The sequence below is a fragment of the Coturnix japonica genome, unplaced genomic scaffold, assembly GCF_001577835.2.
Source record: "Coturnix japonica isolate 7356 unplaced genomic scaffold, Coturnix japonica 2.1 chrUnrandom515, whole genome shotgun sequence".
Classification (NCBI taxonomy): Eukaryota; Metazoa; Chordata; class Aves; order Galliformes; family Phasianidae; genus Coturnix; species Coturnix japonica.
The window spans coordinates 19,542-30,945 of NW_015439902.1; the positions used below are offsets into that span (position 1 = coordinate 19,542).

The 11,404-nt window shown below is 56.5% G+C and overlaps 1 protein-coding gene across 1 annotated transcript in view; it reads right to left on the bottom strand.

The window, feature by feature from the left end:
- LOC107307226 (nephrin-like) overlaps positions 1 to 11,049 on the bottom strand; it is a 16,461-nt gene extending 5,412 nt beyond the window's left edge. Inside the window, exons 1-2 of the mRNA XM_032441725.1 lie at positions 10,827 to 11,049; positions 9,321 to 9,437 (exon numbers count right to left, since the gene is read on the bottom strand). Of these exons, the coding sequence (XP_032297616.1) occupies positions 9,321 to 9,417 (97 nt within the window). The 5' untranslated portion in view covers positions 9,418 to 9,437; positions 10,827 to 11,049. The remainder of the gene's footprint in view (positions 1 to 9,320; positions 9,438 to 10,826) is intronic.
- Positions 11,050 to 11,404: the final 355 nt, after the last annotated feature.

The window sequence follows — 11,404 nt, forward strand, 5'->3', positions numbered from 1 at the left end:
CTAATCACCCACCATAGACAGGAGGCACCCGCACCCTCCCCCCCGCGTCGCTTTCCAGTTCCTACACTCTCGCTGCATCCCCTGGCGCGCGAGTCCCCGCGCCGACCGCGCAGGTCCATCCAGCTCCCCATACCCTGCGAGCCAACACAATGTCACCGACGCGGAGTTGACCCTCCCATTCCCCCCCAGTCCCTCCCAGTACCCCCATATCCCCTCCCAGTCCCCCCCAGTCCCCCCCAGTCCAGTCCCAGTCCCTCCCAGTCCGTCCCAGTTCATCCAGTAACCCCCATTATCCCCCCCAGTCCCTCCCAGCCACCCGTCATCCAGCGTGCTCACATGTCCGCGCGCCCGCCAGATATACCGTCGGCGCTGCACTCGCGGTCCCACAGATATCCCAGTATACCGCGCGACCGAGCGTCTACAGCGCTCGCCAATACATAGTTCGTCCCTAGAAATCGCAGCTGTGCACGCTGACGCATCTGAGTGCGCGTGCTCGTGCGAGAGTGCGACAGACCGTGCGCAACGTATACTCCTCTCACAGTATCCTCCCCTCATTCCCTCCCATGCCCTCCATTACTCCCATTTCCCCTCTCATTCCCTCCCAGTTCCCTCCCAGTCCTTCCCAGTTCCCTCCATTTCTTCTATTCCCTCCCAGTTCCCTCCAGTTAATTCCCAGTCCCTCCCAATCCCCTCCCACCCCCTCCCATTACCCCACACGTTACCTCCCAGTCAATCCCAGTGCTTCCCCATTTCCTCTCCTCCCTCCATTCCTTCCAGTTTCCATCCCAGTCCATCCCAGTCTCTCCCAGTTCCCTCCCCAGTCCCTCCCATTCCTTCCCAGTCCATCCCAGTCTCTCCCAGTCCCTCCCAGGTCACCCCAGTTCCTTCCCAGTCTCTCCCAGTTCCCTCCCCAGTCCATCCAGTCTCTTCCCAGTTCCCTTCCATTTCCCTCAGTTCCTTCCCAGTCCATCCCAGGTCTCTCCCAGTCCCTCCATTCACCCCCCAGTTCCTTTTCCAGTCTGCTTCCAGTTCCTCCCAGTCCATCCAGTCTTCCCAGTTCCCATCCCATTCCTCCCATCCTTCCCCAGTCGATCCCAGTCCCTCCCAGTCCATCACATTCCCTCCCAGTTAATTCCCGGTCCCTCCCAGTTCTCTCCCAGTGCCCCCCATTCACTCCAAGTCCCTCTGTTTTCCTCGCAGTCCCTCCCATTCCCTCCCATTCCCTCCCAGTCCATCCCAGTCCCCCCATATCCCCTCCCAGTCCCTCCAGTCCCTCCCAGTTCCTCCCCATTCCCTCCCAGTCCCTCCAGTCCCATCCCAGTACCCCCCATATCCCCTCCAGTCCATCCAGTCCATCCCAGCCCCTCCCATTCCCCTCCCAGTATATCCCAGTTCCTCCCAGTGCCCCATAGATCCCTCCCAGTCCCATCCCAGTCCCTCCCAGTATATCCCAGTCCCTCCCAGTGCCCCATATCCTCATCCCAGTCCCATTCCAGTCCATCCCAGAGTATCCCAATATGATTCCACCCATTTCCTCCCAGTCCATTCCATTCCCCTCCCAATCCCTCCCATTCCTTCCCAGTCCATCCCAGTATCCCCATATCCCTTCCCATTCCTCCCATTCCCCTCCCAGTCTCTCCCAGTCACTCCCAGTCCATTCCAGTCCACCAATCCCCCAGTCCCTCCCATTCCTCCCAGTTCATCCCAGTCCCTCCCAGTCCCCTCCAGTCCCTCCCAGTCCCTCCCATTTACCCCCAGTCCCTCCCAGTACCCCTATATCCCCTCCCAGTCCCTCCCAGTCCCTCCCAGTCCATCCCGAGTACCCCATATCCCTCCCAGTCCACCCACTCCCTTCCCATTCCCCCCAGTCCCTCCAGTCCATCCAGTACCCCCATATCCCCTCCCATTCCCCAGTCCTCCCAGTCCCTTCCCAGTCCCTCCAGTAAAACCCCCCCAGTCCCTCCAGTCCTCCCAGTCCATCAGTAACCATATCCCCTCCCAGTCCCCTCAGTCCCTCCCGGTCCCTCCCTTTTTCCCCCCAGTCCACCCAATCCCACCCATTCCCCCCCAGTCCTCCAATTCCCCCCAGTCCCTTTCCATTCCTTCCATTCCGTCCCAGTTCCTCCCAGTACCCCCATATCCCTCGATATACCCCCCTATTCCCCCACTCCCCCACCCATCACACTGAGCGTTCTGGCCGTTGCCCGACCGTCCCGTTTCCCCCGTCGCTGCACTGCCAAACTCCATCGTCCTCCAGCTGGAGCGGCCATGATGCGCACGTGATGCTCACCTGGGAAGGGGGCGGGCCTCGTTTGACCACGCCCCCCACCACACACAAGCCACCCCCCTGACCAATCCCATCACGGCTTAGCCCCGGACCCTCTCGCTCTGATTGGCTCCCACCATTTAGCCCCCGCCCTTTATGCTCATAAGCCCCACCGCCAGCTAAGCCCCCGCCCCTCGCTTCTATTGGCCCCGCCTTTTTAGCCCCCCCCTTTGTTTTGGCCCCGCCCCCTTTACTCTCCTTTAGCCGGCCCACCGGCATAAGCCCCGGGCCCCTTCGCTCTTTGATTGGCTCCCACCTTTAGCCCCGCCCCTTTATGTGCTCATTAAGCCCCGCCCTCCGCATAAGCCCCGCCCCCTCGCCTCTCATCGGCCCTGCCCTTTAGCCCCGCCCCCTTTCTGGTTGGCCCTCCCCTTTACGCTCCTTTAGCCCGCCCCTTTCATGGTTAAGCGCCCGCCCCTTCGCTCTCATTGGCTTTCCACGACTTTATAGCCCCACCCCTTGTGCTCATTAAGCCCCACCTGCGCGCATAAGCCCCGCCCCTCTCTTCTATTGCCCCGCCTTTAGCCACCGCCCTCTGTTGTTTGCCCCCCTCCCGTTTACTCTCCTTAGCCCCGCACCCCTGCATAAGCGCCCACCCCTTCCCTCTTGATTGTCCCACAATTTAGGCCCGCCTCTTCCTGCTCATTAAGACCCACCCGTTGGCATAAAAGCCCCGCCCCTCGCTGCCTATTGGTCCGCCCTTTAGACCACGCCCCTTTTTGGTTGGCCCGCCCCCTTGCTCTCCTTTAGCCCCCCCCCTTTCATGGTGTTAAGCTCCGCCCCTTCGCTCTGATTGGCCCCAGCCTCGGGGCTTAATAGCCCCGCCCACCGGTCATAAGCCCGCCCCGTTTCCTTATTAGACCCACCAGTTCCCCCATCCTAATTAACCCGTTCCACCCTAATTAACCCCATCCATCCTAATTAACCCCATTCACCCTAATTAACCCCATCTAACCTAATTAACCCATACTTCCTAATTAACCCCACCCTTCCCCGTCCTAATTAACCCCTCCATCCAATTACCCCATCTACCCTCAATTTAACCCCATACTTCCTTCATAACTGCACCTTTCCCCATCCTATTAAACCCATTCATACCTAATTAACCCACCCTTCCCCCACCTAATTAACCCACCTTCATCCTAATTAACCCCCTTTCAATTTACCAACTAAGCCACTGCCCCCTCTGTCATCCAATCACAGCTCACCGCCCTCTGTGACCACGCCCCCTTAGCCTCAAGCCCGACGCCCCCTACCAATTAAGCCCCTGCCCCCTTCCCTACTGGCCACGCCCCCTCGTCCGCCCACCCAATGCACAGTGCACCCTTTCCTTTAGCCCCGCCCATTTCCTCACTTTCCTTTCTCTCCGACCAATCGGGTTATCGCGGTGGGCGGGCTTTGGTAGCCCACAATAGCAGCCCTCCCCGCGCCCATTGGACGGCCACAGCCCCCTCGCACGGTGCAGTCAAGCATCCGCCCCTTCCCCAACACCCACGCTGCCATTGTCGGGCTCCTCAGGAAGGGCGGGCTGCTTGGAAAAGGGCGGGGCTTAACTGAGGACACGCCCCCCTCCTCTTTCTTCACCCACCGCGCCACGGGCCCCTTTAACCACGGCCACGCCCCCTGCCATGGCAACGCCCCCCTTTACCCCTGCCACGCCCCTTTACCCCTGGACACGCCCCCTTTTTACCCGTGCCACGCCCCCTTTTACCCATGGCCCACGCCTTATCCCTGGCCACGCCCCCTTTACCCATGATCCACACCCCCCTTTTCATCGGTGGGCCACGCCCCTTTACCCCCCTGGGCCACGCCCCCCTTTTTACCCGTGGCCACGCCCCCTTTACTCATAAAAAGTCCGCCCCTTACCCCCTGGCCACGCCCCCTTTCCCGTGCCACGTCCCCTGAGCCGCCCCATTTCACTCCCAGTCTCCCCCAGTTCTGTCCAATATGGCCCAGCGCTCCTCGTTTATCCCCCGTATCTGCCCCATTCCTCCCAGTTCCCTTCCCAGTCCCTCCCAGTAGCCCATTTCCCCTCCATTGCTCCCAGCTCCCTCCCAGGATCCACCCATGTCCTTCTTCCATTCCTGCCCAGTATCCCCCATCTACCCCTCAGTTCTTCCAGTCCCCGCCCCAGTATCCCCAGTATCCCCATACCCCATTTTCCGCTCCAGTCCTCCCAGTTCCTCCCAGTTGTCTCCCAGTCTCCCCCAGTTCCCTTCCAATCTCCCAGTCCCTCCCAGTCCATCCCAGTATCCCCCATTTTTCATCCCGTAATCCCTATTCCCTCATCCCTTCCCAGTTATCCGCAGTCCCTCCCAGTCCCTCCCAGTTCATCCAGTATCACCCATTCCCTCCCAGTATCCCCCATTTCCCCTTCCATGTCCTCCCAGTCTGTCCCAGCGTACCCCCAGTATGTCCCCAGTAGCTCCATATCCCCTCCGTCCCAGATCCCCCATTTCCCTCCAGTCACCTCCCCAGTCCCTCCCAGTATCCATCATTTCCCCTTCACAGGCCCTCCCGTCCCTCCCAGGCCCTCCCAGTCCCCCCAGTATCCCCCAGTTCCGCTTTCTGGACCCTCCCAAGCCCTCCCAGTATCCCCCATTTTCCCCTCAATCCCTCCCAGTCCACCCCAGTAAACTCCCAGTATCCCCATCTTCCCCGTCCGAGTCCCTTCCCAAGTGCTGTCCCAGTATCCCCCTTCCCCGTTCCCCCAATCCCATCCCAGTCCCCCAGTCCCATCCCCAGTCCCTCCCAGTTCCCCCATTGCCCTCCATTCCCCCCCATTCCCTCCCAGATGGCCCCCAGTATCCCCAGTATCCCCCATTTCCCTCCCAGTCCATCCAGTAACTCCCAGTGTCTCCCAAGTTCCCTTCCAGATCCTCCTGGTCCCTTCCCAGTCCCTCCCAGTATCCCCACATTTCTCCCTCCAGCCATCCCAGTCCCCCCCAGTATCCCCCAGTTCCTTCCAGGCCCCTTTAGCCCTCGCCCCCTTCGCACCTGGACGCCCGGCAGCAACGGCGGAGCAGCTGAAGAAGAACCCCAAAATGCCATAAAATGAGCCCAATTGGCCTAAATCCCATCAATAACCCCAAATGAGCCAAAATCCCATAAATTGGACCAAAAATGACCAAACTACCACCAAAATGACCCGAATCCATAAATTGACCCCAAAATGACCCAATCCATCAAATGACCCAAAAATGACCAACATTCCCATAAATACACAAAAATTGACCGAATTTACCCCCCATTCGAACCCCAAATCCCATTAAATGACCCCAAAAATTGACCAAAATCCAGAATATGGCCCAAAATGACCCAAAATCCCATAATTAATGCCCCACAATCCCATTCAAAATCCCATCAAATAACCCCAACGAACCAAAAATCCCATTAAATTTGACCAAAAATGACCCAATTTTGCCCAAAATGAACCAGAATCCCATAAAATTAACCCAAAAATGACCCAAGAATGACCCAAAGCCATAAAATTACCCAAAATGCCCATAAATGACCCCAAAATTGACTCAAATCCCATAAATGACCCAAGACCCAATTTCACCAAATTCAACCCCAAAATCCCATAAAATTGCCCAGAATCACATCAAATTCAATTCAAATAACCCCTAAATGACCCAAATCCCATAAAAATGACCCAAATTTCGCCTAAATCCCCAAAATCCATAAAATTGACCCAAATTGACTCAAAATCCCATAAAATGACCCAAAAGACCAAATTCCATTAAAATGACCCGAAAACTTGAACCAATTATCCCCAATTCAACCCAAAAGCTCATAAATGACCACAAAAATGACCCCAATCCCAGAATATGCCCCAAAATGACTCAAAATTCCAATTTATGACCAAAGATCCCATTAAAATGACCCCAATCCATCAAAATCCCATCAAATAACCCCAAAACGACCCAAAAACCCATAAATTGACCCCAAAAACCCCAATTTCGCCCAAATCTCCCAAATCCCATAAAATGGAGCCCAAATTGACCCAAAATTCCATCAATTGACCCCAAAAGACCCAAATTTCGCCCCACGACCCAGAAATCCCATAAAATTTACCCCAAAAATCACCACAGAATGACCCAAAATCCCATAAAATGACCCCAAAAAGACCCAATTTCACCAAATTCAACCTCAAAATGCCCATAAACATGAACCAAAATGACCCAAATGACCCATCCATTTAAACTACCCTAAAAAATACCCAGTTTCCCCCATTTCCATCCGCATAAAATGACCCAAATGGCCCAAATTTCCCCCAATTCCATCACAAAATCCATAAAATGACCCCAAAACGACCCAAATTTCGCCCAAACTCCCCAGAATCCCATTAAAATGACCCAAAATTGACCCAAAACTCCCATAAATTGACCCAAAATGGACCAAATTTCGCCCAAAATGGACACAGAATCCCATAAATTACCAAAAATCACACAAGAATGACCCAATATCCCATAAAAATGACCCCAAACTGACTCAAATTCCCATAAAATTGACCCAAAAAAACACCAAATACTCCACCACATTCAACCCAAAAATCCATCAAATAACCCCAAAACGACCCAAAATCCCATAAATTGACCCAGAAATTTACCAATTTCACCAAAATGACCCAAATCCCATTATTGACACAGAAATGACCAAAATCCCATAAAATGCCCCCAAAGACCCAAATTTCACCAAATTGCAACCCAAAATCCCATAGTATTGACCGAAAATTGACCCAAATTCCATAAATTGACCCAAAATGACCCAAATTCGCCCCAAATGCACAAATCCCATAAAATTACCCCAAATGACCCCAAATGACTCAAATCCATAAAATGACCCAAAAGACCAATTTCACCAAATTCAACCCCAAAATCCCATAAAATGCCCAATCCATCAAAATCCGCATCAATACCCCAAAATTGACCAAAATCCCATAAATGACCCCAAAAACCAATTTTCCCCCAATTCACCAACAAAATCCCATAAAATGACCAATTTTGCCCAAAATGACCAAATGCAATCCCATTTAAAATTACCCAAAATGACCCAAATTTGCCCCCATTGCCCCCCCTTACCATTTTGCCCCCCAAACAATTGCCCCTGTTCCCATTTTTGCCCCCCACCAAATTGCCCCCCCTGCCCCTATTTACCCCCTCCAATTGCCCCCCCTTCCCATATTTTGCCCCCCCAGCCCCTATTTACCCCCCTCAATCGCCCCACTGCCTCTTATTTGCCCCCCCAGCCCCCACCAATTGGCCCCCCCAATCTGCCCCATAGCCCTTATTTGCCCATCCAAACCCCCCTATAGGTCCCCCAGCCCCTAATTGCCCCCTTATTACCCCCCAGCCCTTAATTTGCCCCGCTTAATTACCCCCAGACCCTATTGCCCCCTTAATTACCCCCCCCAGGCCATAATTGCCCCCCATCCCTCTTTGATGCCCCCACAGCCCCTAATTTGCCCCTTATTACCCCCCCAGGTCCTTATTTGCCCCCCCCATCTCCCTTTATGCCCCCTCAGGCCCAATTACCCCCTTAATTACCCCCCAGCCCCAATTTACCCACTTAATTACCCCCCCAGGCCCTAAGTGCCCCAGCCCTCTTTAGACCGCATGTGCCTGAATTGCCCCCTTATTTCCCACCCACCCCCTGTGAAATTGCCCCTCAAGCCCCCAGCAATTGCCCCCCAGTCTCTAGATTCCCCTTAATTACCCCCCCCAGCCCCTAATTGCCCCCCTAATTACCCCCCCAGGCTCTAATTTTACCCCCCCATCCCTCTTTATTACCCCCCCATGTTCCTAATTGCCCCCGATATTACAGCCCCAGTCCCCTATTCCCCCTTTATGTTCCCCCACCGTCCCTTATTCGCCCCCGCCATCCCGCTTTATGCCCCCCAGCCCCTAATGCCCCCTTAAATTACCCCCCCAGACCGTATTTACCGCACTTATTACCCCCCAGTCCTAATTGCCCCCCCAGCCTCTTTATAACCCATGTGCCTAATTGCCCCCTTAATTACCCCCCAGCCCTAACTTGCCCCCCATATCTGCCCCCAGCTCCTATTTGCCCCCCCAGTCCCCATAATCTGCCCCACACCTTCCATTTTACCCCCACAGAATCTGCCCCAATTCCCCCCAGCCCCCCCAATCTGCCCCCCCATACCCCTTATTTGCCCCCCTCAGCCTAATTGGACCTTAATCCCCCCCACCCCTAAATTGCCCCCTTATTACCCCCCAGCCCCTAATTGCCCCCTTAACTGACCCCCCCGAGCCCCTAATTGCCCCTTAATTACCCCACAGCCCCTATTTTGCCCCTCCGCCCTTTTTTATGGCCCCCCAGTCTTCTAATTGCCCCCTTAACTACCCCCAGACCGTATGTTTACCCACTTAATTCCCCCCCAGCCCTAATTGCCCCCCGCCTCTTTATAACCCCATTCCTAATTGCCCCCTAGTTTCCCACCCCCCCCCTAATTGCCCCCCAGCCCTTTTTATGCCCCCCACCCCCTAATTACCCCTTTAATCCCCCCAGCCCCTATTTACCCCCTTAAGTACCCCCCCACCCCTAATTGCCCCCATATCTGCCCCGCAGCTCCTATTTGCCCACCCCCCCACGTCCCATATCTGCCCCACACCTTCATTTACCCCCTGACAGACCTGCCCCCAATTGCCCCCAGCCCCCACATCTGCCCCCACAACCCTGATATTTCCCCCCTCAGCCCTAATTGCCCCCCATATCTGCCCCCCAGCTCCTATTTGCCCCCACCAGCCCCCCCCATCTGCCCCCCTACCCTATATTTGCCCCCCCCAGCCCTATTTAACCCCTTTATTTTTACCCCCCGCCCTTCCATTCCCCTCTATTTCCCCCCTGTCCCCCCCCCAGTCCCTCCAATTCCCCCCCAGTCCCTTCCAGTTCCTCCCATTCCCTCCCAGTTCCTCCCAGTACCCCCATATCCCCTCGATATACCCCCCTATTTCCCCCCACTCCCACCCACCCATCACACTGAGCGTTGCTGGCCGTGACCCGACCGTCCCGTTCCCCCCCGTCGCCTGGCACTGCCAAACTCCATCGTCCTCCAGCTGGGCGGCCATGATGCGCACGTGATGCTCACCTGGGGAAGGGGGCGGGGCCTCGTTTTGACCACGCCCCCCACCAACACACAAGCCACGCCCCCTGACCAATCCCATCACGGCTTAGCCCCGACCCTTCGCTCTGATTGGCTCCCACCATTTAGCCCCGCCCCTTTGTGCTCATTAAGCCCCACCCGCCAGCATAAGCCCCGCCCCCTCGCTTCTATTGGCCCCGCCCTTTAGCCACCCCCTCTTGTTTGGCCCCGCCCCCTTTACTCTCCTTTAGCCCCGCCCACCGGCATAAGCCCCGCCCCTTCGCTCTGATTGGCTCCCACCCTTTAGCCCCGCCCCTTTGTGCTCATTAAGCCCCGCCCTCCGGCATAAGCCCCGCCCCCTCGCCTCTATCGGCCCTGCCCTTTAGCCCCGCCCCCTTTCTGGTTGGCCCCTCCCCTTTACTCTCCTTTAGCCCCGCCCCTTTCATGGTTAAGCCCCGCCCCTTCGCTCTGATTGGCTCCCACACTTTAGCCCCACCCCTTTGTGCTCATTAAGCCCCACCTGCCGGCATAAGCCCCGCCCCCTCTCTTCTATTGGCCCCGCCCTTTAGCCACGCCCTCTTTTGTTTGCCCCCTCCCTTTACTCTCCTTTAGCCCCGCCCACCTGCATAAGCCCCACCCCTTCCCTCTGATTGGCTCCCACAATTTAGCCCCGCCTCTTCCTGCTCATTAAGACCCACCCGTTGGCATAAGCCCCGCCCCCTCGCTGCTATTGGTCCCGCCCTTTAGCCACGCCCCCTTTTTGGTTGGCCCCGCCCCCTTTGCTCTCCTTTAGCCCCCCCCCTTTCATGGTTAAGCTCCGCCCCTTCGCTCTGATTGGCCCCAGCCCTCTCGGGGGCTTAATAAGCCCCGCCCACCGTCATAAGCCCCGCCCCTTTGTCCTTATTAGACCCACCATTCCCCCATCCTAATTAACCCTATCCACCCTAATTAACCCCATCCATCCTAATTAACCCCATTCACCCTAATTAACCCCATCTAACCTAATTAACCCCATACTTCCTAATTAACCCCACCCTTCCCCCGTCCTAATTAACCCCATCCATCCTAATTAACCCCATCTACCCTAATTAACCCCATACTTCCTCATTAACTGCACCCTTCCCCCATCCTAATTAACCCCATTCATCCTAATTAACCCCACCCTTCCCCCATCCTAATTAACCCCATTCATCCTAATTAACCCCCTTCATTACCAACTAAGCCACGCCCCCTCTGTCATCCAATCACAGCTCACCCCCTCTGTGACCACGCCCCCTTAGCCTCAAGCCACGCCCCCTACCAATTAAGCCCCGCCCCCTTCCCTACTGGCCACGCCCCCTCGTCCCCCACCCAATCACAGTGCACCCTTTCCTTTAGCCCCGCCCCTTTCCTCACCTTTCCCTTTCTCTCCGACCAATCGGTATCGCGGGTGGGCGGGGCTTGGTAGCCCACCCAATAGCAGCCCTCCCCGCGCCCATTGGACGGCCACGCCCCCTCGCACGGTGCAGCGAAGCTCCGCCCCCTTCCCCAACACCACGCTGCCATTGGTCGGCTCCTCCAGGAAGGGCGGGGCTGCTGTGGGAAAAGGGGCGGGGCTTAACTGAGGACACGCCCCCTTTTACCATGGCCACGCCCCTTTAACCACCGGCCACGCCCCCTGCCCATGGCCACGCCCCCCTTTACCCCTGACCACGCCCCCTTTTACCCCTGGACACGCCCCCTTTTTACCCGTGCCCACGCCCCCTTTACCCATGGCCACGCCCCTTTATCCCTGGCCACGCCCCCTTTACCCATGATCACACCCCCCTTTTCATCCGTGGCCACGCCCCTTTACCCCCCTGGCCACGCCCCCCTTTACCCGTGGCCACGCCCCCTTTACTCATGGTCACGCCCCTTTACCCCCTGGCCACGCCCCCCTTTACCCGTGGCCACGTCCCCTGAGCCGCCCCATTCACTCCCAGTCTCCCCCAGTT